At 41.0% G+C, this 27,444-nt stretch overlaps 1 protein-coding gene across 1 annotated transcript in view; it reads right to left on the bottom strand.

The window, feature by feature from the left end:
- Positions 1-1,171: 1,171 nt before the first annotated feature.
- The window catches only part of bahcc1b (BAH domain and coiled-coil containing 1b), a 128,191-nt gene continuing 101,918 nt past the window's right edge, over positions 1,172-27,444 (bottom strand). Inside the window, exons 14-28 of the mRNA XM_073828301.1 lie at positions 19,535-19,658; positions 17,903-18,140; positions 17,604-17,798; positions 15,553-15,717; positions 15,207-15,442; positions 15,031-15,108; positions 14,099-14,246; positions 13,851-13,968; positions 12,572-12,647; positions 10,540-10,648; positions 6,269-6,385; positions 5,991-6,140; positions 3,965-5,175; positions 3,646-3,882; positions 1,172-3,564 (exon numbers count right to left, since the gene is read on the bottom strand). Coding sequence (XP_073684402.1) covers positions 3,355-3,564; positions 3,646-3,882; positions 3,965-5,175; positions 5,991-6,140; positions 6,269-6,385; positions 10,540-10,648; positions 12,572-12,647; positions 13,851-13,968; positions 14,099-14,246; positions 15,031-15,108; positions 15,207-15,442; positions 15,553-15,717; positions 17,604-17,798; positions 17,903-18,140; positions 19,535-19,658 — 3,412 coding nt within the window. The 3' untranslated portion in view covers positions 1,172-3,354. The remainder of the gene's footprint in view (positions 3,565-3,645; positions 3,883-3,964; positions 5,176-5,990; positions 6,141-6,268; positions 6,386-10,539; positions 10,649-12,571; positions 12,648-13,850; positions 13,969-14,098; positions 14,247-15,030; positions 15,109-15,206; positions 15,443-15,552; positions 15,718-17,603; positions 17,799-17,902; positions 18,141-19,534; positions 19,659-27,444) is intronic.

Below are 27,444 nucleotides of genomic sequence, written 5' to 3'. Positions count from 1 at the left end.
TGTCTGCTCTTTGCTGCAAAACTGCTGAGCTCAAACTGAACAACAACAATAGATCAGTCAATACTCCGGACGACTTTTCAAAACATAATTTTTAACATTATTTGGTGTTTGCAGAAAGTTAATCAAGATTAATTTAATTTAATATGCATATACATTTGAAGTCAAAAGTTTTCATACACCTTGCAGAATCTGCAATATGTTAATTATTTGATCAAAATAAGAGAGATCATACAAAATGCATGTTATTTTTTATTTAGTACTGACCTGAATAAGATTTTTCACATAAAAGACGTACACAAGAAAAAATAATAGTTAAATTTATACAAATGACCATGTTCAAAAGTTTACATACACTTGATTCTTAATACTGTGTTGTTACCTGAATGATCCACAGCTGTTCTTTAGAAAAGTCCTTCAGGTCCCACAGATTCTTTGGTCTTTCAGCATCTTTGTGTATTTGAACCCTTTCCAACAATGACTGTATGATTTTGAGATCCATCTTTTTTCACTTAGGACAACTGAAGGATTCATATCCAACTATTACAGAAGGTTCAAACGCTCACTGATGCTACAGAAGGAAATCGCATGCATTAAGAGCCAGGGGGTGAAAACTTTTGAACGAAATAAGGATGTGTACATTTATCTTATTTTGCCTAAATATCACTTTTTATTTTATTTAGTACTGCCCTTAAAAAGCTACTTGCATGTTTCCCAGAAGATAAAATAAGTTAAATTTACCGATGCTCTTAATGCTTCTTGTTTCCTTCTGAAACCTCTGTGAGCGTTTGAACCTTCTGTAATAGCTGCATATGAGTCCCTCAGTTGTCCTCAGTGTGAAAAGATGGATCTTAAAATCATACAGTCATTGTTGGAAAGGGTTCAAATACACAAAAATGTTGAAACACAAGAATTTGCGGGACCTGAAGAACAGCGGGCAGTTTAACTGTTCAGAACAAACAAGGGACATTTTTATAAATTCAACTATTATTTTCTCTTGTGGACTATATGTAAATGTCTTTTATGTGAAATATCTTATTCAGGTCAGTACTAAATAAAAATAACATGCATTTTGTTTGATCCCTTATTTTGTTCAAATAATTAACATTTTGCAGATTCAGAAGTAAACCAATGGTTTCATCAAACAAGCTTGAATAAAATACAACGAGGCACGGTAATTTAGATTTTTTTTAATTAAATGCAACACGAATGCAATAAAATTAAGATAAATAACATGTTTTAACAGTGGAAATATCTTAGAGTTATATTCCCCACAAGGTCAAAAAGAACATCCACCGTAAAAATCAGTTCCAAGTGGGTCTCAAATTCAGGTTACACAATGATTCTATTTCCTTTGAGGCTTGGCCAACTTCCTGGCACGCTGCTGGTGCCAGTGCTACCATATCGAGCGTTGAATCCAGTGTTTGTTTACAAAAATACCATTTTTCTTTTTTTTTTTTTCTTTTTTTTTTTTTTTTATAGACCCAGAAAGTGACATTACATTTATTTTCACATCAGATTTCTTAAAGCTTTAGCTTCTGCAGTGTAACAGCAACAATGTCATTAAAAAAGTAAGTCATCCTTTAGGATTGAAAGGCATATCTGTCCTTTTTCACAATTCCAACACGGAACAATCTGTACAGGCTTGCATATTGAACAAATAAGAGTACAACATTGACAATGGAAAAAAACAAACAGAACAATTTTTGGCAAAGCAGGAAGAAAAAGTGACGAGAGGCAATAGTTTAGATTAGATCTGTTTTAAACTGCCCTCACTTACAGGTTATGATTGTCCTTCATGATCACGTGACACAGGACAGCAGGAGGCTTCAAGTGCTGGAAGCGTCTGTTCACGCTTTGCATTTCCATACCCATAATCCTTGGCCGACACTTTGCTACAACATTGCTGAAATGTCGTGAGAACATTTCCGCTGTTTTCAAACACAAACGCATTTGAAAACGTATCTGCAAAATTAGTTGTCACTCATCTAATGTACATCAGGCAAAAACATTGCAAGTGCCCCTTGTTTATGATTCAGTCTACATATTTATTGCAGCTGGAAGTATAGTAATTCCAAGGACATACTTTGGTTTGACATTTTGGAGGCCAGATTCCTTCAGTCAGTATTTCAAATGAATTTCCGGACGGTAAAACCACCTCCACATGTGCTATACGGACTATGGAGTGTTAGCTTTTTGCGCAAATTGTTACCAATTAGATCACACAAAGACGATGAAATGCAATAGAAACAAACCGTTAAAAGTCCAAAAGAAAGATGAAAGAGTGTACACAGACAGCCTGTTTCCTCTGACTGGACTGCATTGTGTCGCTTCTACCCGACAGTGAAGAGGGTATTCAGTAACTAAGGTCTCCCAAATCATGCCTGTCCCCAAAACGAACCTCCCAATCAGAACAGTTATTTCATTTTAAAAAAATAACACAATCAAGAGCAATAAAGAGGAATAGAGTTCTCTCTTCATTTATATTATATTTACAGTTTGTAGTTTTTCATATATATTTATATATTTACACACATCAAATAAATCAATTGTACAACTATACACCTGAATGAGAAGATAAGCAAGAGGTACAGAAGTGTATGGCTTGACTGGAAAAATCATTCCTTTTGTTTGTGTTTTTTTTGTCTGTGTTTGTTTTTTGTTTGCTCATAAACCACCAAAATGAACGAGAAAAGAACAATAAAAAAATCCCTGGTATTGTCAAAAGAGGTCATTAGACTGTACACGTGTGAGAGCATCATTCAAACACCAGTTAGGCCTCTAATCTCCAGGTTAACACCCATTCCTGTTTGTTTTGTCTGTCTTTTTTTGTGGCTGATCTCTACATACAAACATGGTAGTTTACATATTTGCATACAGCAAAAAAATACCCTCTCATTCACACCTCCTCTCACGCAAACACACACACACACACACACAGATCATACCACAGCTCAAAGTAACAGTGTATTTGGTCCTGCTGGGATATCAAAAAGTCCTGGGGACATCAGTTTGACGTGCGTAACCAGTGAAGATCTTCCAAATCCAAAAAAACAGTCAGTGTTTTTCAGCTCCAAATTATGTTTTTCAGTCCAAATATCCTACTCTGAATGAGTCCAGTGCCTTTTTCGCTAAAAGATCGCTATAAAAATCATTCCACGCCTGTGGAACCTTCATCGAGTTGTCCTCCTCACAATCCAATCAATAATATACTGTTACTCCAAGAGTGGCTGCGGAAACCCATGGCTGTGGGTTGAACTCACTTTCCACATCTCACTAGTTTTGTAAGACTGGCCTGATTATCAGCCATTTCTTGTATCTCACAATATCAGTAGTGCATTCAGCCATTTTCTAACGTTAGCAGATGATTGACTCTCCCTCGGCCGTCACCAGTTGGCCACTGGTGGGGTCGTAGGTTCCAGCCAGGTAGTAAAGATCTTGACTGTTGCTGTTAGGTTTCCTGATACGGCTTAGGCGCTCGTATTCAGCTCGGCTTACCACCTGGCACTTATGGGATATGGTCTGGACATCATTTTCATCCTCGTGGGAACTTTGGTACAAGGCATGCTGTGAAAAGAGAAGAAAAGTTGGTTTAGGTGTGGAATATCTACTTAACATCAATTAAAATCAAACAGGTGACTACTGTACCTTCCCATCCCGGTGTCTTTTTCCAAGTTTGGTCTCCTCAGGGTGGTAGAACCACTTTACTTTGACTACCATGTTGCTGGACCAAGACTCCCAAAGACTCTCAATACGACCAACGAAGGGGAGATGAGGCCGACCAGCCGAGAGGAAAACCGCACAGTCGCCAACTCGCACAGTGTCTTTCCCTCGAACAATGGCCTTGTAGAAGAGCTTCCGGGCTTTGCCTTTCAAACCCCGTCTCTGAAGACAAAAAAGGTCAAGTTTAAGTTTAAGGGACTCTTTCAGAAATTTCAGAAATGGAAGAATTATGGCAGGAAATTACCTGAGTGGGGTTCCCAGACCACCTCCACAGCTGCCGTCCAGGCATGAAAGAGGACGAGTTGGGTGGACCCTCTGAAGATGGTATCTTCTGTTTTTTAGAGAAGTCTTTGGAAGATTTGGACTGTACTACAGAGGAAGAGTTGTTGGCAATCTCCTTTCTCCTTGGAGGTTTTCCTGTACTACTATTGACTGCAGTCTTTGAATTAGAGATAGCCATAGATTTGGCTCCGAAAGCGTGCCGTGGTGGGGCGGTGGGATGTTCAGGATGCTGCTGTTGTTGGAGAAGGCTATGATGAGAAGAAAGGCAACCCTGAAGCAGAAGCCGCGATGCCTCTTCTTCATCCGAACTATAGGACGAGTCATTATCAGATGAACATATGCTAGAGCTGGACAACGAGCCTGAACTAGACGCACTGGAGGACCCTGAGGATGATGACGAAACAGAAAGACGAGACAGAAAGCGCCCAGAGGTGCGCATCGCCGCCCTTCTAGCATCTTCTTCCTCGTCTTCATCTTCATCCATATCTGAATAGGAGCTTAGGCAGTCGCTGTGGCAGTTTGGCCCATAATCTGCATATTCACTAAGACCAAGACCCTGAGGGTGCTTACGCATGTCTGAGGAACTTTTGAGAAGATGGCAATTGTTCCTTTTGGCATCTTTGACTAGAAGACGAGACTGGGAGTAGCCCATCGTTGAGGTCAGTTCTCCTATTCCTTTGGCTCCAAAGCCCTTTTCCATCCGTCCGCCTCTTTGTACCTCTGGGTTTCCAAGAAGCAACAATGCTTTTCCGTTCTTAGTCTTGGGGGACGTTACCCCTTCGTGGTCCAGTTTGACCAGAAATTCCTTCCTGTCTCCTGACTTTCTACCCCGTAAACCAGGGACGCCTTTGTGACTAAGAGGCAGACCTGTTGCCAACTGCTGATTCCCAAAGGAAGTACAACCATTTGCGATGCTGCTGAAGGAGTCCACCTCAAAGGAAGTGCTGAAGATGCCTTTGGCTGGAGTGGTCATGGTGGAGCTAAGTAAAGGGAACATGTCTGACTCCTTTCCCCTCAGAGCTTTCTTTGTTAACCCATTAAACTGGAACAAATCCATGGAGGGTTTCCTCCTGGACATGGCTGCGAGCGGCCAGCCAAGAAGAGAGGAAGCAGTTCCAGTCACGTTCTCAGATGCACAGCTCTTTGATGATGCATTGATGGATTTGGGTCTTCCTGTTGAGGGAGACAAACAACGGTATTGCTATGGGGATGTAGGAAAACAACCGCCTATCAATGCTAACTTGTTTGCATTTTCCAAGCCCTGCTTGCTACCATACTACCTCTAGCCCCTTAGAGAAAACAGATACAAACAGATATGCCTGACAGCGGAACATCTGATGACTCCATGTTGTTGTATTTTTGGAGATAACATCTGATGAGTTAGAGCTGCCGGACTGGTAGTTCAGGGCTTTAAGTAAGGCTCTATAGTTAAGTGGCGTTCAACCTTGACGCCAGTTTCCCTCATCAATTTGTTCAGTCAAATACATCTCATTCCATTAGTCAACCAAACACTGATCTCATCAATGCTGATGTGTTAATTGCACATGGTCGTTAAAAGCAATGAGCGAAAAAGCTACAGATTTTCCAACCTTACATTTGACTTTTAGGGCTCTTGACAAACATGAAATAAATCATTTTGTGGGAGTGTCAGTTCCAGGAACAAGAACCACTAAAAGTAGTGAAGCGTGTCCTTAGGGACAAACAGGTTGAGAAACATTTACCCAGCAAGTTTCCATGACAGTCCTTGTGATTAGTGTATAAATCACAAAAACCTGTTTTGATAGATGCCTTTGAAACAACATGTTTTATCTCTTTCACTGCAGGTTAAACGCAACACCTTAGGGGAATGTATGTGAATTATGAGAGATTTTAATCTTGGAATGCAAAAAGCATCCGTTTAAAACGTGTAACCCAAAATAGTTTTAATCCAACCAATGTGGAATTTGGGAAACCGTAAGAATGTGGGTGATGCAGCTGTCAACTCGCACCTGGCTTGGCTTTCACAATATTCTTCCTGGGCTCTGTGTTAACGGAACACTCTGAGGACACATCAGTCTGTTGAGTCATCTTCTCTTGAGTGGAGGTCTTCCTTCTGCGGCAGCTAGGTGAGACCAGGTGGACTGGTGATGGCTCTGCACCTGCAAACCATCAACAATGCTACAGGCTCAATGACAAGCATGGAAACTTGGCACAATGTCTAGCATTGCAAAACACGAGAATCTTTGTTTATACTGGTGATGAAATGTGTTGATCTGCAGAAACGTACAGTGGATTTGGTAGCCTGGTGGAAGCAGCCGAATGTTCACCAGAGAAATCCATCCCCGGTCTCCATCGTCAAACTCTACCATGATGCTGCCCTCCTTCTGTTCCTCACCTGGACCTCCTGTGGAAGACACAAACATACAGTTTTGAACCACAAACATAAATGATGTAGTAATGCTAAAAATGTTATATATTTAGGCTGAATCGGAATATCCTGTTCAGAAAAGAACCCCTGAAAGGAATAACTATGAGATGGGAGGAAAAATACATTTCAATGCTTTCTCTCACAATTATATAGTTGGGTAATTACTCTGTATATAAACTGGGGGCATCAGGGAGCCACTATTAATACGTGGGGCTGCCGGGGCATTGAAATCGCTCTTGAATGCACCTTGGATGCACCAAACTTGATCCTGGAGGGCCGGTGTCCTGCAGAGTTTAGCTCCAACATGCCTCAACACAACTGCCTGGAATTTTTCCTAGTATTCCTAGTAAGACCTTGTTTAGCTGGTTCAGGTGTGTTTGATTAGGGTTGGAGCCAAACTCTGTAGGACACCAGTCCTCCAGGACCGAGTGTGGTGACCCCTATTGTAGATGTTTGTCAGTGGTGCTCAGGATCTGCAAATCATTCGCCGACATCCTATCAGTCATCTCACATAATCCTCATATTTGGGGGAATTAAACGAAATTTTAGTACAGTTATGCAAATGTGTTTTAGTAGTGTTTTAGTTTGCAAGTTAAAATTCTGTAATGTAATGTGGTCACTACCAAAGCATTACTGTCATTACCGAAAATGTGCAGTCATGACCGAAACATGGGATGTTTTGTCAAAAATATAGTATATTGAATTATCAACTAAGCAGTTATGATAGTATAAGTCTAAGTGGACGTCCATGACATGTGGAGTCCCACAAGGCTCAATTCTTGTGCCGCTGTTGTTCAGCCTGTATATGCTCCCACTAAGTCAAATAATGAGAAAGAACCAAATTGCATATCACAGCTATGCAGATGATACCCAGATTTACCTAGCCTTATCGCCAAATGACTACAGCCCCATTGACTCTCTCTGCCAATGCATTGAAATTAACAGTTGGATGTGCCAAAACTTTCTTCAGTTAAACAAGGAGAAAACAGAAGTCATTGCATTTGGAAACAAAGATGAAGTTCATAAGGTACATGCGTACCTTGACGCTAGGGGTTGTGGCGGGAGGGGCAAACGACAGACACAGTGGGTGTGGCGTCAGGCCTCGGAGAGGCTTTTATTAAACAGAAAATAAGGGAAAGTGAGTCCATAAAGTAAAATAGTGTCCAAAATAAAAGGGGAATCTGGTGTCCTCGGGTGCTGGGGCAGCGTGACGGGAAGGTAGTGTTCAGAGGGGAAGGGTCCAGGAGAGGGGCGGAGTCCGGCCGGCCGCACGCGCTCCCTTCGCTGTACCGGGGTGCTAGGGGCGGCGGCATCTCTAGCGGCTTCGTCCCTCTTGAGCTGTCCGGAGCTTCCAGCGGGGAATACGGCCCGGCATCCTGGCCCGCGGCCGTCTCGGGTGCGAACCTCAACCGGACGGCGGGTCCGGCGACTCTTCCTCCTGGCGGTGCGGGATTCCCTCTTCACCCCTTCCTGGACCCGCGAGGACACCAGCGTGCATGCACGGGGGAAAGAGACCGGTCTCCCGAGGAGAGGCGCGCTCGGGATTTAAACAGCGGCGGTGATGAGGCTTCATTTACATCAGGTGTCCCCATCACACGCCGCCAGCCCGAGCCGATTACACGCCCCTCCTCTCCCCTACACACCCACTCCCGTCGGGAGCCTGGAGAAGGGCGGCGAATACGGGACGGGGTGGTGATGAAAATTAGGGGGGCGGGCAGACGCCTCGCCACATTCCCCCCCCCAAGCGACATCCCCGTCCTAAGGTCGCCGCCCACGCAGGAGTGCTACCTTCCTCATCCAGGCTCCAGCGGTCGGAGTGGGCGGGGATTCCTCTCCAAGGCAACGCTCCCTCTCGCCGCGTACCGGAACAGGGACAGAAAAACCGGTATTAGTCGACAGCCTCAACCAACCGCAGGATAAGTGACTAACTGAAACATCACTTACCCTTCTTGCGGCTGGGAGGCCGTCTCCGTAGTTCTCCGTCCCCGTCCGGGTCTTCACGAGCTTTGGCGAGCGAGAGGGGATGACGTCATCAGGTGTTGCCCACTGCGCTGTCTAAGCCCCGCCTTGCCCGCATTCTCCACCACTGTGGCGGGAGGGGCAAACGACAGACACAGTGGGTGTGGCGTCAGGCCTCGGAGAGGCTTTTATTAAACAGAAAATAAGGGAAAGTGAGTCCATAAAGTAAAATAGTGTCCAAAATAAAAGGGGAATCTGGTGTCCTCGGGTGCTGGGGCAGCGTGACGGGAAGGTAGTGTTCAGAGGGGAAGGGTCCAGGAGAGGGGCGGAGTCCGGCCGGCCGCACGCGCTCCCTTCGCTGTACCGGGGTGCTAGGGGCGGCGGCATCTCTAGCGGCTTCGTCCCTCTTGAGCTGTCCGGAGCTTCCAGCGGGGAATACGGCCCGGCATCCTGGCCCGCGGCCGTCTCGGGTGCGAACCTCAACCGGACGGCGGGTCCGGCGACTCTTCCTCCTGGCGGTGCGGGATTCCCTCTTCACCCCTTCCTGGACCCGCGAGGACACCAGCGTGCATGCACGGGGGAAAGAGACCGGTCTCCCGAGGAGAGGCGCGCTCGGGATTTAAACAGCGGCGGTGATGAGGCTTCATTTACATCAGGTGTCCCCATCACACGCCGCCAGCCCGAGCCGATTACACGCCCCTCCTCTCCCCTACACACCCACTCCCGTCGGGAGCCTGGAGAAGGGCGGCGAATACGGGACGGGGTGGTGATGAAAATTAGGGGGGCGGGCAGACGCCTCGCCACAGGGTCAAAAAACAAAAAATCAAGTCAAGAATCTTGGTGTGATTCTGGAGTCAGACCTCAGTTTCAGTAGCTGTGTCAAAGCAGTAACTAAATCAGCATACTACCATCTCAAAAACATTGCAAGAATTAGATGTTTTGTTTCCCGTCAAGACTTGGAGAAACTTGTTCATGCCTTTATCACAAGCAGGGTGGACTATTGTAATGGTCTCCTCACTGGCCTTCCCAAGAAGACTATTAGACAGCTGCAGCTCATATAGAACGCTGCTGCCAGGATTCTGACTAGAACCAGAAAATCAGAGCATATCACACCAGTCCTCAGGTCCTTACACTGGCTTCCAGTTATATTTAGGATAGATTTTAAAGTACTTTTACTCGTTTATAAAGCACTCAATGGCCTAGGGCCTACATACATTGCAGATATGCTCACTGAATATAAACCTAACAGACAACTCAGATCACTAGGATCGAGTCAGTTAGTAATATCAAGGGTTCACACAAAACAAGGGGAATCCGCTTTTAACCATTATGCCGCCAACAGTTGGAATCAGCTTCCAGAAGAGATCAGATGTGCTAATACATTAGCCAGATTTAAAAGCAGAGTCAAAACTCATCTGTTTAGTTTTGCATTTATTGAATGAGCACTGTGCTACGTCCGAACAGATTGCATTACTCTATGTATAATCATTTTTACTGTTGATTAATTTTAAATAATTTTTTTTAATTATCTTAAATGTTCTTAAATTCTCTGTTTTTACTGTTGTGATTATTATAAATTTTTATGATTTTTATGATATTATGATTTTAATTCCTTTTATGTACAGCACTTTGAATTACCTTAGCGTATGAAATGTGCTATACAAATAAACTTGCCTTGCCTAGTATTTAAATAAATGTATATTCAAACTAATTAATCTTTAAGTTTGAAATCAGTATAATTTTTTGCCTTTTACAAAGAAAAAAATGTTTGAAATTACAACAAATCTCATAAATTACACTTGAAATGTTGTTAAAAATGTAATTTAGGTCAATATAACCCTTCTAATTAAATTCCTCTTACTGTGTTTCGGTAGTGACAAATTTGGGGAGACAACAAATATTCCAAAACTTTTAAAAAATACAATGGAAATGAACTGCACAGTTACTAGAAATGTGTACCTTGGATATTATACAATTTGCATACATACACATTTTTTGTAAAAAGACTTTGGACCAATTCTGTACAATATAGTGATATGTACCTAGGTTGCTTTTGAGTGTAGACGGAGAATTGTGTGTGTGTGTGTGTGTGTGTGTGTGTGTGTGTGTGTGTGTGTGTGTGTGTGTGTGTGTGTGTGTGTGTGTATTTGCACATGTAAGAATGATCTCACCTTTACGGACATATCCAGGATACAGACAACGGGAACGTTCACTCCAGTAAGCGCACACTCTTGTTCCAGCCGTCAGAATTTCCACCTTCTCAGGCTGCACATCTAAAACCTGAAACACATGGATGACTTTAAAAATTAACCTACATATCTCGCAGACAGGCAGCTTATCAAGCATAACACGCTGATTTAGTTAAAAGACACACATGAAGAACATGAGACGTCCACTTTGCAAAAGCATAGATATCGTTGAGGCCCTCCCCTTAAGGCAATTACAACCATGGGTATACCTTTCTCAAGAGACATACTGTTTGATTTTGTTCCCACGGACAGTTTTTTCATACTGAACCAGACTAAAAAGAGAAAATCAGCATCACTGAATGGGGCGTCTGCTTTGAAATAATGGAATGAAAGAGCAGAGAGGTGAAAAAGGCCTAAATCGATGACTTTATTGTGAGGCTGCCAGCTCCCCTCCCACTACACAGAGCACATGCACTGAGGGCTCTTTCAGGCCTGGTTCAAACGGGTCTGTTGTAGATACGGCCTTTCTGATAGACAGAGCAAACGGCGAGCTGGGAAGTTTTTGGCTGGGATATGCAGGTAGTGGTGTTGGAAGCAAACGACTGATAAGAAGTCTTAAAAGCAGCAAGGGAAAAAGGAGGCATCCCTGCACTGGGAGGTTAATGCTAGCAGCTAGATTCCCCTGAAAAGTATAACACATCAAAATGGAGCCAGACAAAATGAGTTTAAATCAAGAAATAAACAAAGTGAATTTTGGTTTCATGTTGACTTTAAGTTTATGTAAACCTGAGCTGTGCTCGCTTTGTAATTCCACACTAGTTCCAGTAATGCTGATACACAAACATACACATAGGAACAATGCTGCAGGCTTATGGGCGAGTCTAATTTGTTGGAGTGGAATGTCAAAGCTTTTACTGCACTAGCCTTCAATGAGAATATAACATTAGCTCTCTCGTTCTTTCTGTTCTCCCAGCTTTATCTCTCCCACAACTATGACAACACAAATGACAACCTCCTCTCTTTGTTTTGCATTTTGTGAACAATCAAGAGCTTTTTGTGTTGCAGCTTGTGGATTGTATCAAGAAGAGATATCTTCAGATGTTTTGTGTACTGTACTGAATTTGAGAGTTGCACAGAGCATGCTCATTGATACATCTTTGAGGGAAGCTGGGGACGGGTGGGTAAAGCTTGCGATAGGCGGTCCCTAGGCAGCCTATGATACTGAGAGAGATGAATGAGAGAAGTAACGCATGTAATGTATTCAAATGAATGCATGCCGACAAAGAGCTGTTGGTTTACGGTGTGTAATCAGCTCCCTTTTTCCCCGTCGGCTTAGATAAACTATGCGTGTAAGTGTAACCCGCAGTTCAGCCCCAAAGATGTTCCTAAATAAGAAGATAAATAAATAAAAAAGGATAAAACATGCTCTTCTGTATGTCCTCCTGGGGGGCCACGCAGAACTAATAAGGAACAGTTATATACAGTCACAACGTGAAACAGTATATGCAGGAATCTAATGGACTGCTGGACCGCATTAGGAGCAGCTAACGAAGGGTACTGTCTAAAAAAAAGGCTATATTAGAGATTTCCTTTGGTTGTCTACTTCCCTCTATCACAACCAGATGCTGAAATGTTCTTTTACAGACAAATTTGATGCTCAGTGAGATAAAAAATAAGCAATAAAAGACGCAAATGTGAAAGAATGCCTGAAGTTGGAGCTGGAGTCCTTCACACACTGATCATAGCAGTTTACATGCTTCATGGCTAAGTAACTGTCTATCGGAGTACTCGCACTCGCACACACTCATACAACCCCAGATGTCATGTTCTTAACTGCTTTAGCAGAGAAAGTCACAGAGCCTTGAGCTGATGGGGCTCTTGGGGGAGAACAAGGGGTCTGTGAGAGCCTGTGAGGGTGGCCTGAAGGGCTGGTTCGGCCCAAGGCCTGTATGGGAAGATAGAAGAGGTCTTTAGGGGAACGAGCCCCCTGAAGAAGATTTTTAAAGGGTCTCACCGCTTCCTGAAGCAGCTGCTCCAGAGAGTAGATCCTCTGCCTGTTTCTGCGCTCTCCTTCAACAACAACACTATAGCTGAAGAGACAGAAATAAAGAAAGATTTTTCTGTTATTTGAAATTCTGAATGTAATCAACCATCCATCCATTTATGCCTTCATCATTCAATCCATCCATCCATCCAACCAACCATCCATCCATCCATTTATTTATCTCCCTGTTCATCATTCCATCCACCCATCCATCCATTTATATCTCCATCATTAAGTCCATCTTTCCATCTATCTATCCATCATCCTTCCATCAACCATCGCTCCATATATCTATTTATTCATCCATCCATTCCATTGTTCCATCCATCCATCCCTTCATCATTCATCGATCTATCCATCAATATATCTATTTATCTCTTCATCATTCCATCCATTTATAGCTCCATCATTAAATCCATCCATCCATTCATCCATCCATCCATCTTTGTTTATCATTCCAGCCACCCATCCATCTATTTATATCTCCATTATTCCATCCATCTATTCATCTTTTCATCCTTCCATCAACCATCCATCAATCATTCATCTATCCCCTTATCATTCATCGATCTATCCATCAATATATCTATTTATCTCTTCATCATTCCATCCATCTATTTATTTAAAATTCCATCATTTCATCCATCCATCATTTCATCTTTCCACCCCTCCATCAAGCATTCATCCATCTATATATCTATTCATTCATTCATCCATCCAGCCATCTATCCATCCTTCCATCCATGCCTTCTTCATTCCATCTATCCATCCATCTATCATCTCTCCATCAATCATCCATCCATCCATCATTCTATCTATCCATCCATTATTCCATTAACCATCCATCCATATATCTATTTATTCATCCATTCATCTATCCGTTAACTATCCAACCATCCATCCCTTCATTATTCATCCATCCATCTATATATCTATCCCTTCATCATTCCATCCATTATTCCATCTATATATCCATCTCTCCATCAATCATCTATCCATCGTTCCATCTATCTATCTATCCCTCCATCAATCATCCATCCATCAATCAATCAATTCCTTCATCATTCCATCCATCCATCCATCCACCCACCCACCCACCCATCCATCCATCCATCCATCCATCCATCCATCCATCCATCCATCCATAATCTATCTATTTATATCTCCATCGTTCCATCCATCCATCCATCCATCCATCCATCCATCCATTCATTCAAGTTTTACTGTAAATACTAGGTGGTGGTCTTACATATCAGGTAGGTCCAGTGTATGTACATAGGCGGCATACAGTAACTCGTCCTCTTTTGAGATTAACACTTTCAGCCCGTCCCTCAGGACTTCTTTGGTGAGAATGCAGTTGGGCAGGGCTGGTTGTGACAAAGACAGATTAAAGTCAGAGGGCATCTTCCTCTTACCACATTCACATCCTGTCTTGACATGCATTCAGTTGCATGTAAATGTAAAAGCATTATGCATGTCCATTTGTATATATCTTACCCAGTAGTCCACTGCCCATCAGCTCTAGTTCCTCCTCCTCCTCTTCATCTTCCTCTCCCTCTGAAAAGCTGCTGTCGTCATCCATCCGGAATCCCTCATCGGCAGCAAAGCTCTCCAGCAAACGACTGACTGCTCGCCCCTTAGCCTGCTAACAGTCACGAAATGGCATGTGAGTCTCTCTCACTCTCTCTCTCTCTCACACACACACACACACACACACACACACACACACACACACACACACACGTAATGGCCCCGGAGAGAGTGATTCAGGGCTCCAACATTCATTCAAACTCCCATCCAAATATATCATAACCTCTCGCACCTTAACAGGTCCATTCTTGTGCACAGCCCTTGGTACTTAACATTGCTCAAAAAAGCTGTCATATATTAATGTGATGGAGGTTTCGTCACTTGGGGTGATGCTGTTCGGTTTTCATTTTACAAGTGTGTCTCTAGGGTGAGGCCCAGGTGAAGAATGATGCGTGTCTTTGTTCTCTATCGCGCTCTTTGAGCGGCGCAGGAATTTTCCCCACCCGCTGATTAGGCAGGCAAAGTCCCCTCGCCTGCCTCGCTGATGACCTCACAAAGGGCCGACGGTGACAGCCTTGACGCCTATGGTGTAAATCCTTTCAAAACTATTGACTGTTTTATTTAGACAATGCATGATTCAGCCTGTGAATTAGCAGGCGGATCCCATCTTATCTTTATTGTGAGCAGATTTACGAGAGCCCCTGACAGGACAAGCCGCGCGAGATTGCATAATCCTTCTCAAAGGGATGACTTTTTATGGGTGCCAAGAGGGCAAGGCAGATAGAGGTAGGCCACTAGGGGGTAATTCGCTATGTGGCGCTGCAGCCTTGCTAGATCACACCAACTTTCAGTAGAACTCTAATAAATAAGCTCAAAAGCACTTGAACACCATTATATACCTGCTTGTTTCTGATTCGTCTGCTCCAAGTGATGTCATCGTACTGAGACGACAGCGCTTCTAACCAACAGCTTTTCCTCTGAAACAGCCATGGGAAACATGTTAGCACAGCTAGACCTCAACAGAGCCTTGTTTGTATCTAACTTACCAAAGTATTGCAATAAAACATAGATATACCTTCCCAAGAAGCACAGCGCTCTTCCTGGTGGTCCTTTCTCGTGGAGTAGGTGAGGTCTTGAGAACCCTAGTGTGGTCAAAGGTGTTTTCCCTTGACCCCTCTCTCCACTTGGGGCCAGTCAATCTCCTCTCCTCTTCCAGTTCTGAGTGGTTATGGTCAGCAATGACCAGGGCCGGCCTACAGGGGGCCTTCCGTCTCTTCACCTCTTCTTTAGTGACGGACACATTCATAGACCCTGGAGGGAACGCAAAAAAACATTGTGTGACAGTGAAAAATGAGTGTATGTGAACTACGGTGATATCTGTCAATCCCTGCTGTCTAATTAAATAAGGATGTAACATTTACCGAATCCTTGTCTTTCCGTTTTGTTCTTGGCTTTCTGATTGGCCTCAAGCCTCACGAAGGAGCACTGTGAAGGACGGCCGACTCCAGACAGTTGCTCTTTAGATGATAGATTCTTGATGCCCTCTGCTCCTTCCTCGCTGTCATAGATGCCGTCATCTTCCTCCTCTGCGAAAATGATAGATCGATTGAATGCATTGACATCTTGACTGGACTACAGTTCACAGCGGGCATCTGAATCGGTCATGGTGAAGGCAGCCTGACGATTTCTCTCACTGTATGATTTGTTCGATATTTAGCAAAGTTCATGAAATGGGTGCCAAATGTGGCTGTGGCTGTGACTGTCAACGTTCACAGGAACTCTGGCGGTCAGAGAAGTCTAGTCACTGACAGGTTTGACCACTAGACCTTTGCTTCCCACAAGTGTCTGCCCGAGCATCCGATTTCTGTTTACAGCCACACATACACAACGATTTACAGGTTTGGAATCACGACAAAACTGTTTTTGAAAGAAACTGATACTTAACTTCAGCAAAGATGCATTAAATTGACAAAAAAAGACAAAGCTGAAGCTGAATAAATAAGCTTTGTATGGATAAGCCATTGATGTATGATTTGTAAGGGTAAAAATTTTAAAAAGAAAAAATTACCTTTAAAGTTGTACAAATTAAGTTCTTAGAAATGCATATTACTAATCAAAAATTACGTTTTGATATGTAAGAAATTTACAAAATATTTAGATGGAGCATGATCTTTACTTAATATCCTAATGATTTTTGGCATAAAAAATGTATCATTTTGACCCATAGATTGTATTTCTGGCTACTGTTACAAATATACCCATGCTACTTAAGACTGGTTTTTGGGTCCAGGGTCACATATATTCTGTAATGAATTTTGGGATATAACACACAAATTGCTAAATGAAAACACCAAGATGGAAATAAAATGTCTACAATTTTCTAAAACTTACACCCTGATTTAAGCTCATTTTTGAGAACATTTTTATTCAGTAAGAATACATTTCAAGTAATTTATGTAATTTGATTAAAAAGCTCTGCACTACGCTGTTACTTAGTTAACTAAAACTGATGAAACTGAAATAAATTCTAAAAATAAATATGACATTTTCTAATAAAAAAATCTTAAAAATTGAAAACTGAAAATGTGAAAATAAAATAAGCTAAATCAAAATGTTACTAAATACTATGATTGCACGTAAATAATCCTGAATGCCTAAAGCTTCCATTTTATTTTGCATTCCCCAGAAGTGATTTTGCTCTTTTGATACAAGTTTGTAGCACGAATGGAAACAGCTATTGAAACCTTATGCATTCTAGCTGTCAGTTTATTAAGACATTCAGATAAAGTTACATTTCATGCTTTCTGTGGCACTGTTTTGGCATTTTATATGATTTTGTGTTTTGTACTATATTTTTGATCACTTAAATGTGAATTTCTTTAAAAAACACGCAAGTACCTTTGTTATTCCAAATTTTTTATACGCACATAAAGTCATACTCGCATGCTTCGATGTGACACAGATACGTATTGGCAGATGCCGTCTGTGGGCTATGTGTCTCGCATAGAGCGGAGATGGCACGGTGGCAGCAGTGTCGGGTGTCAACACAGTGCTGACACACTTGTCACTTACAAGGCGCTCGTCAACACTCTCGCAAGCTCGTGAAATGTGAAAAGGATAACTTTCAGGGCAATTAACAGAGCGGCGACAACACTGCCTAGCTCGACCGCAGGCGTAGCTCACATTAGCGTTCATTACCGCCATGATTTCATCTCCACTTTGTTCACTTACAGAAGTGTGTTTGCAGGCAGAGAGGACTAAAACATGGTGGAGGGAACGTATCTCTTTTTTCCCTGTAGGTGTGGCATCTGAAAACAGCATGGCGCGGGCTAGCATTACAGCTCGGGTTTTGCCCAATGCATGCCTGAAGAGGTGTCGTTAATTTTTTTTAATGCCATGACAGTCGAGCAGGGAAACGAGAGGATCCGCTGATCGTCATGGTGGGATGCATCTCTCTCGGCCCATAACTCACCTGTGTCGCTGTCGAAGGGAGAGATGCCCTTCTCGGTGGCTTCGAGCTTGCTATCGGTCACAGCTGTATTGCACAGCAGCTGTTGCGTTCGGGTTGGCAGGAGTGAGGAGCTCAGGATGGCCTTTGACCTAACACCTCTTCTCATTATAGTCCCTTTCCCATCTGATCCTTGGTGGACTGCTGGCCCACTGCCTGCTGGAACAAATCAAATGTTCATTGGTACAACAAACTAATCAAAAGTGATCTAAATATTAATGCAATTAAAAATCCTGTGTCAGATACATCTAGCATATGTTTACCTGTATCACTGTGCTCTCCGGTATTATTACTATGTGTGTGTTCTTCTTTTCCACTGTGCTCTCGCGACAGATGTTCTGTAATACCGCTCGGCGTATTGGCTTCTCTGTGACACAACAAGTTCACCAGTCTTGATCCACGCTTGGCTTTCGCTTTCTGCTTCAGCTGTGTGCAAGCTTTTTGTTTAAATTTAGTGCTCAGCAGTCTTGGCCTGCCTCTTGGCCTACAGTGAGCCTTCATCTGAAACAAAGAGAGGAAGAGAATATTTGAGCTGCATGGCAGCACTGTATTAATGTTCCTCAACCAGTCCTTCTCTAAATATTTGAATTATTTGTGTCATAACCAAATGTTTGTCTTCTTCACTAAAATTTATGCTCGAAAATCATTTGACTTCCAGTTGAAGAATGTTTAGCATTCAAAATCATTTCTTTATTTGAAAAGAAATTGAGGTTTTGAGGAAAACATTCCAGGATTTTTCTCTTTATAGTAGACTTCAATGGGGATCAGCAGGTTGAAGTCCAAATTGCAGTTTCAATGCAGCTTCAAAGGGCTCTACATGATCCCAGCCAAGGAATAAGGGTCTTATCTAGCAAAACAATTTGTAATTTTCTTAAAAATATATATAAAACTATGTACTTTTAAACCACAAATGCTTGTCCTGCACTAGATCTGTGTCTAAGACTTCACATATTACGTAATAACATTGGAAAGATCACACCTAACCCAGTGTTTACAAAGCTAACGTGCAAAAAAAGTCAAACGCCCTTTACAAGAAAAGGTAAAACAATGATGTCAGACAATTTTGAAGTTGGAGGAGAAAATGAGATGGAGTTTTTCGCCCTACCATTCCTTTTTGAACAAAGTACACAGACAAATAACTAACCACACTTGAAATTTCCAACATAATGTGTGAAGTCAAGCTACTGCAAGACGAGCATTTGTGGTTAAAAAGTACATACATTTTTATTTCTTTTTAGAAACTGACCTATCTTTTTGCTAGATAAGACCCTTATTCTATGGCTGGGATCGTCTACAGCCCTTTGAAGCTGCATTGAAACTGCAATTTGGACCTTTAACCTGCTGATCCCCATTGAAGTCCACTATATGGAGAAAAATCCTAGAATGTTTTCCTCAAAAACCTCAATTTCTTTTCGACTGAAGAAAAAAAAGAAAGACAGGGGTGAGTAAATCATTAGGAAATGTTTAAATCTGGAACTGAACTAATACTTTAAGGTGACACTAAACAAAAAATTCACTTTACTATTTGTGACCCTGGACCGCAAAACCAGTCATAAGGGTCAATTTTGTGAAACAGAGATTTATACATCATCTGAAAGCTTAATAAATATTTGAGGGTGCAAAAAAAAAATCTAAACATTGACATCCAGGGTCACATTTAAAGATTTTAAATACACATTCAAAATCTACCTGACAACAATGACACAAGCTCAATTGTGACTGGTCTCTTCTTGCATTAAGCTGAACGCTAAAATGCGTTAGTCCTTTCTGTTTTGACATGTATTTAACCATGTAACAGAAAACCAATTAACCAACAGACAGAAAACAGCATATAACAGCATGAGATTTCCAAAAAACAAATTTTTTCAGAGGTTTAGAAGCGATTAGCTACGAACCTGTGTGCTACTGAAATGATGGTAAGGGCTACTGGTCATCCTCCTCTTCTTCCTCTTCCTGTCTCCGCCTCCAGTCAAGTCCTCCGCCGTAAGCAGTCCCGGCCCCGCCCCCGCTCCAGCCGATCTGTCCATCACAACAGAGAGGTATTCATGAGGGGAGAGAAGAACGAAGGATGAAAAGTAGAGATCAGAGGCGAGCGGAGGGCTTACCTTCCCTCTCTGTGGCTCTCTAATAACCTTCTTTTCAGGCTTTGATGAATGGAGAGGCAGGGGCCTGGCTCCCCGCTGCACGCTTGAAAAATTGGGATCTGACGCCAAACCGAGAAATATCTGAGAGAAGTGCTGGTAAAGCAACCTCCCACTCATAATTTTGTTTGTTCTTTTTTCCTCGCTCTCCCTCGTCTCAGTCTCTCCGTCTCTGCTTACTCCTTCCCCATTCTGTGCCAATGGTTTCGGGGCTGTGAATTCCAGCATTACATTAATAAAAAAACCCTTCTCTGTCTTATTACCATATCAATGCATCTGTTCCTGCACAAAGCAGCACAATGCACGGGCCTTCAGGAGGGCAACGAGAGCGAGTGAGTGAGTGTGTGTGTAGCCAACCATCGAGCAGACCTATTACACCGAAATAAGGCTCATACACTCGCTCTGCGCCGATCGGCCTCTCGTAAAAACATCACTGTTTTTACTCCCGAGAAGCAGACAGCTACTTCAAACCCTGCCATGGGCTGCCTTAGTCGGTGCTCGGGGCGGGGGGTGGCGGCACAGACATCAGCTGGCCCGTCAGTCACCGGGATGATTGACAGGTGAGTGTCGGAAGCCGTGTCGACGTGTGGTTGGTGAATTCCAGCCTCCCTTCTGTGTCCTAGCGACAGCTATAGTCAGTCACTCCCAAAGCAATCCCCGAATCACCCATGAAAACATTTTTAATTTTTCTTGCTAATCGAGGTGCCACATCACCAACTTGACCCAGAGATTTCCACAGTGTCAGATGCTGGACTGTTTTCCATCATGCACCACAGTATGCATAAATCAATTACTGCCTCATTGTTTAATGTGCTTAATGTTTATTACAATTTACGCAACTACATGGTAGCATTTCCTTGACTTATACTGTTATTGCTTACATGTGACCCAGGACCACAAAACCAGTTTTAAGTAGCACAGGTATATTTGTAGCAAATAGCAATAGCCAAAAATACATTGTATGGGTCAAAATTATCCTTTTATGCCAAAAATCAAAGTATAAAGATCTTGTAAGATCTTGTAAATTTCCTACCGTAAATATATCAAAACTTAATATTTAATTAGTAATATGTATTGCTAAGAACTTCAATTGGATACATTTAAAGGTGATTTTTTTCTAGAATCACCCTCAGATTCTAGATTTATCTCATTCAAATATTATCCTATCCTAACAAACCATATATTAATGGAAAGCTTATTTATATGTAGATCTAAATAAAAAAAGACCCTTATGACTGGTTTTGTAGTCATAGGTCACATATGAAAGGTTAAAAACCTTCATTTTCCAATTCTGCAGAAATTTTAATTTTAAAATATTGCTTATTCATACATCATATAATTCTTCAACATAAAAGTGGACCAAATTTGCATGCCGTGTTTATTTGTGTGACCCACTAATAGTGCAGCCCTGGCCAAATTGATCCGCGCAGAACCGATTTGCACTGCCCACTGGGTCGCACACGGATAATTTGTCATTAATTATTGATACAAAAATAATTGATTAATGAATAATGAAATATTGAATAATTTGTTCAGCTGAATAGCGCAGTCTTGTCCCACTTCTGAAGGATTTGGCTTCCTATACACCTTGCAGCAAAATTAAAAGGCTGCATGAAGTTTGGCGTGCATATGCCTGGATAAATACATCAAAACAAAATAAATGCATATGATATTTCAGAATCACTCTTTTAATTAGAAGAAAACCTGGCAGAAATGCATGATGCATAATGCATATATACATGCACGAAGACATTTGTTTACATGGACACACATTCACCGCACAGGCCCAGCACTGGCTGCGTTGTGTTCCACTCTTCCTTTCAGCTGTCTGAACACTGGCTGTCTGCCCTTTACTCTGGCCGCCGCTGTCAGAAAGAATCAGTGTCCCCAACACATAGACCCCAGCCCTTCTCCTCAATACAAAGAGCCCCTGCTTTATCTGGAGATGGAGGGAGGATCCCGCAGAGACAGAGAGGCACAGATACATGACCAGGACAGATGGGTGGAAAAACATAGACCAGGCTCCAAAAACCTCAGCGGAACAGAAAGTTCTGGTCTACAAACAAGTTTGTGTTTCAAAAGTCATTCAGATTTGCAGACTGCAACTTTCTCAGTGTGCATTACAAATTCAGAACTGGTACACATCTGCAAAGGGTGAGCAGACTCATCATGAGGATGTTTTTATATCTGGGTGCTATAGGTGAGATAAAACATACTACCTAACTACTCGTGAAAAACATAATAGTATAATATATATTATAAATGTAATGCAATTAGTAAAATTAAATAATTTACAATTATATTTTTATTTTATTTTAATTATGATATTTAATAAACACATTTCTATGAATACTTTTCTTTTATGCTCTCCAAGTATTTACTTGAATCAAAAATACAGTAAAACATTATTACTGAAATATTAACACAATTTATTGTATTGTAATATTGTGAAATATTTCAATTTAAAATAACTGTTTTCTATGTGAATATGTTTTGAAATGTAATTTATTCCTGTGATGCAAAGCTGAATTTTCAGCATCATTACTCCAGTCTTTAGTGTCTCACATTCCTTCAGAAATCATTCTAATTTATTATCAGTGCTGGAAACAGTTGTGCTTTGTAATATTTTGTTGGAATCGGTGATACTTTTCCAGAATTCTTTAATAAATAAAAAGGACAGCATTTATTTAAAATAGAAATCTTTTGTAACAATATAAATTACCATCTAAAAGTTTGGGGTCAGAACATTTTTATTCTTTCTTTTTTTTAAATGAATTAATAATTTTATTCACAGAGGATATGTCAAATTGATAAAAAGTATTAGCAAAGACTTATAATGTTAGAAAAGATTTTTTTTAATAAATGCTTTTTAACCGTTTATTCATCAAGATTCCTGAAAAAAGAATCACATATTCTAATAATTTCTTCATGTGACGCTGAAGACTGAAGTAATGGCTGAAGAAAATTCAGCTTTGCATCACAGGAATAAATTATTTATTAAAATATATTAAAATAAAAAAACACTATTTTGAACAAATAATATTTTACAATATTACTGTTTTTTGATCAAATAAATACAACCTTGATGAGTATAAGAGACTCCATTAAAATCGTACCGATCCCTAACTTTTAAACGGCAGTGTCTATACCTATATTTATATATAAAGTATAGTTTTTATGAAAATAAGTATTACCCTAGACAAATGCAACTTTGTCATCTTAAACAAAACCAGAAAAGCCAGAAGCACACCCAAACGTTATTAAAGAGAAAGAGAAATGGCTCAAGATCAAAGTGGACACAAATGAGAACAACTGATGTACTGAAGTGAAAGAAAGAAGAGAAAGAGAGAGAGAGCAATCCAGAGGGAGTCACTCGACTGACCGGAGCTGGATCAATGGACACTAACCTCTATCGACCCGCCACCACATGCAACGTGAACATGCCCATCTACACCCCATTCCCCACATCTGCATCCAATAAATTCATCTAAAAACATCATATTACCATATTACCGACAATCCCTACTCTAAACACCCCTTCAAAACACACCTGGAGATTAATTATTGTTTTTTGGGAGATGACGCACAGAGCACAACAAAACTGAGTGGAGCTGAAGGAAGTATCTTAAAGAACAAAAGCATTACAGAGAGTAAACTGCTCAGCTCTAAACAGAGCAAAGAGAGTGTTGAGTGCACTTTCCTTTCTCCTCCTTGTAGCACAAGTACATCTATCTACAGATCCTCAACTACGGCCTTATGAAGTCGTTAAGGGTCTTAATAAAGGCCCTGTTTTTGTCAAAACAGAGAAGCTTTGGTCTACTATTTTCTCCCAAAGCGTGTGCATCTCCGATTCGCTTCTACTGCATTTAAATGCCACAGAGTCTCTAAAACCCCTAAGGCCCGGGAGAGCAGGTAACCGTGGAAACCTGATTAGTAACCCGACACCAGGTCCGAGGCAGGGTTTGGTGTGCGGTTGCTTGGGCTTGATGAGGACTGTGGCATGGGCGTCTATTAAAGAGCAGAGCTGACAGCCCTCCGCTCTGCCTGTCGCCACCCAAAGGCGACCTTCTGACCTCCTGACCCCGAAAGGCCCCTCTAGTCCTTGTGTCAACTCCATGTCACATTCCTGCTGTTGAGAGAGAGAGAGTGTGTATGTGTGTACTTGAGCGAGTATGCTGGTAGGAGAATTCGCAGTCCTCTAATTACAAACCCCTTCCTCTCAGAGAGGTCAGGATTACACAGTAATGCTATTCAGGGAAGGGCATTGATTAGCAAGACACAATCATCAAGAAGAGAGAGAGAGAGAAAGAGAGGAGGAAGACAGCTAAAGAGAGCAGGAGAAAACGGTCGTGTGTGTGTGTGTGTGTGTGTGTGTGTGTGTGTGTGTGTGTGTGTGTGTGTGTGTGTGTGTGTGTGTGTTCCTGCCATGGTCTCCTTCACAGTCCAATAATCAAATTCTAGCATTCTCTCACTGGAAAAGATGCTGTAGGTTGCTATTATTTACCATCGAAACCCTCAATCATTCCAGCAAATGAATATATATCGGCATAAATCCCGGCATATGAGCACTCTGCTGTGATTTCATATGTAGGAAACTGTTTGACAACCACAAAATGACCAAATATGTTTTGTTTTCATTTTGAACAGTATGTTTTATAGTTTTAAACCCAAAAAACTTCAAATGAATGTGTGAATTAGTGTCCTAATATGTGACCCTGGACCACAAAATCAGTCATAAGGGCCATTTTTTTTTATTGAGATTTGTACACAACTTGAAAGCTGAATAAAATGTTTTCCATTGATGTATGGTTTGTTAGGATAGGACAATATTTGGCAGAGATCAACTATTTGAAAATTTGGACGCTGATGGAGCAAAAAAATCGAAATACTAAGAAAATCGCTTTTAAAGTTGTCCAAGTTAAGTTCTCAAAAATTAAGTTTTAAAATATTTACGGTAGGAAATTTACAAAAAATCTTCATGGAACATGATCTTTACTTAATATCCTAATGATTTTTGCCATAAAAGAAAAGAATCGATAATTTTGACCCATGCAATGTATTTTTGGCTATTGTTACAAATATACTTGTGCTACTTATGGTTTTGTGGTCCAGGGTCACATATATTTTGTGGCTAAAGTACACTACCATTTAAAAGTTGGTATAATTTTTTTATATATTTTTGAAATACGTATCTTAAGCTCAGAAAGGCTGCATTTATGTGATAAAAAATACAGTAAAATACTGCAAAATTGTAAAATATTACAGCAACTTAAAATAACTTTTTTTTCTATTTAAATATATTTTAAAATGTAGTTTATTTCTACCTTATTACTTCCTTCAGAAATCATTCTAATATGCTGATTTGGTGTTTTTTTTTCCAGGATTCTTGAATTAATAGTACTGTCAAAGTACTGCATTTGATGAAGAACCTACATGTTGACCATTAAAATGTTCTATAATGTATATAACTGTATATGTATATATACAGTTTGTATAAAAAAAATTGCCTGAGAAGCAACACTGCATAATATATATGACTTGTTTTTAATGAATGTATCTTTAATACAAGTGTATTTTGTCTGTGTAAAGTGTACTTTTTTTCAAAAAGTTCAAAAACTCTGAAAGTGCAGCCAGACAAAATACACTCATATTCAAGATATAATCTATGAAAACAAGTCTTTTAACAAGGGTTGCATCTTAAGTAAATTTGTTTTCGCATTTTGTATTTGTTTGTTTTAATAATTTTTAGATATTTTTCCTGGAAAACAAGTCAAACACGCCTACTCCCATGGCTTCTTACAAAAGTAAACTGTCCATCAAAGGAAACCAAGCATATTTAGACACCAAATTAGGTGTGGTCCAGTCTAAAATCTGCAGTCTGTGCAGGTCTCCAACCCATGATCCCATGATGCACTGGGGCAAGAGGCCCAGCCTGCTCCCGCACACATCACGTGACAAGCCCTCTCCTCACGCTCAGATGGGATTTGATCCTCTTGGCAATGCCACGACGACCCGTCAACACCCTTAACCTTGTCTAACGACCTCTGACCTCTAACAGATTTGGCCTGACGCCGAAGGATGTTACACTTTTTAGTACACAAATGCACGAGGGAAGTGAGACACTGAAAAAAAAAGCCAACATGCCCAACACATAACCTCAAATCCAATAATGCTGACAGACACTACAATAAATGTTACTGTTCAATTGCTCAACAATTCATGTTGTCTGCCATCAAACTGACGTAAACCATGATGAGAAAGTCAAACCTCGGCTTCTCTCTGCCATTCCCTAAAGGGACTCTAAAAAAGGCTTTTTACGACTCGGATAAATTTTAGTGGCGGGAAGTTGTCATTTGTTTTATTTGGCAGGGGAGCTTTATTAACGACAGGGATAAATGTGTGCTGGGTATAGCATGTGTAATTAAGCTCTGGCTCCTGCTTTTCATTAGGACGCTGCTAATCAACCAGGCTAGTAATAAAATGGGAGTTTTGTTAATCAGGTAGGGTAAACTTGATTTGACCGAGTTTATCAAAATGTCTAAGGCCTGGCGTAAACAGAGGTGTATCTCAGGGGAAAACGCTCATCCATCAGAGTGATAACTTAAAGCTCTGACTTGGTGCAGGCAATTGGTCTCTGTGCTTTATCAAATTAATATCGCAGACGCGTCATGGGTTAGAAGGGAGTCGCAACACTTGTAGATAATCAATGGAAGTTGTAAATATGATTAATGACAGCTCTTTGCACTGATTAAGTACTTAGTCTGCCTTGTATGAACTGATAGGAGCCTTCTAGACTTATTTACATACATGGCAGAGTCGGATTGCACATGCGCGAGCAAAATGACTTCACAAACATAATCTTTCAAAACATCTCCTATCTATACTGTTATTAATGCATGTGAAGCATTGGCTACAAGTAAGGAATTGTTTCTTGAGCTAGGCTTAATATTGGTCGCAGTACAGCTCTAATTTAATCCTGACTCTCGCTCTAGAAACTGTGGAAGAGCATTTTCATTACTATGAAAGTGCAATAGAACAATAACACTTTATTTACTGCTCTGCAGGATTATATGAGTCTAAAAATACACAGTACTCACATAACTTATACATCTATATTTATGAAACCCTCTCATATTCATATACAGTACTTACATAAAGCTAATTATAACTAGATTTTTGTTAACTAGTAATGAATAGCTACTACAGCATTTGTAAAGTTCGCAATGAAGTCGCAATGAAAGCAGTGACAGATTTTTTCTTCTGTATTGAGACGTATTTAATAGGTTGACGAAAGAGTAAAAAATTATTTGGTGTACATATCCTGTTCTCAACCCTAGATATGTGACCCTGGATCACAAAACATGCCTTAAGCAGCATTTTGACCCATACAACATTGTATGGGTCAAAATGATCGACTTTTCTTTTATGTCAAAAATCATCCATGTAGATATCAATGGATCCATCAATGGATCCACAACATTGTATGGGTCAAAATGATCGACTTTTCTTTTAAGGCAAAAATTATCCAAGTAGATATCAATGGATCCATGAAGATATTTAGTAAATTTTCTACTGTAAATATATCAAAACTAATTTTTTGGGTAGTAATATGCATTGCTAAGAACTTAATTTGGACAACTTTCAAAGCGATTTTCTCAATTTGT

This window comes from Garra rufa, chromosome 22, assembly GCF_049309525.1.
Source record: "Garra rufa chromosome 22, GarRuf1.0, whole genome shotgun sequence".
Taxonomy (NCBI): domain Eukaryota; kingdom Metazoa; phylum Chordata; class Actinopteri; order Cypriniformes; family Cyprinidae; genus Garra; species Garra rufa.
Note: the sequence above shows the minus strand (reverse complement) of the source record. Positions and strands in the feature narration are given on the sequence as shown.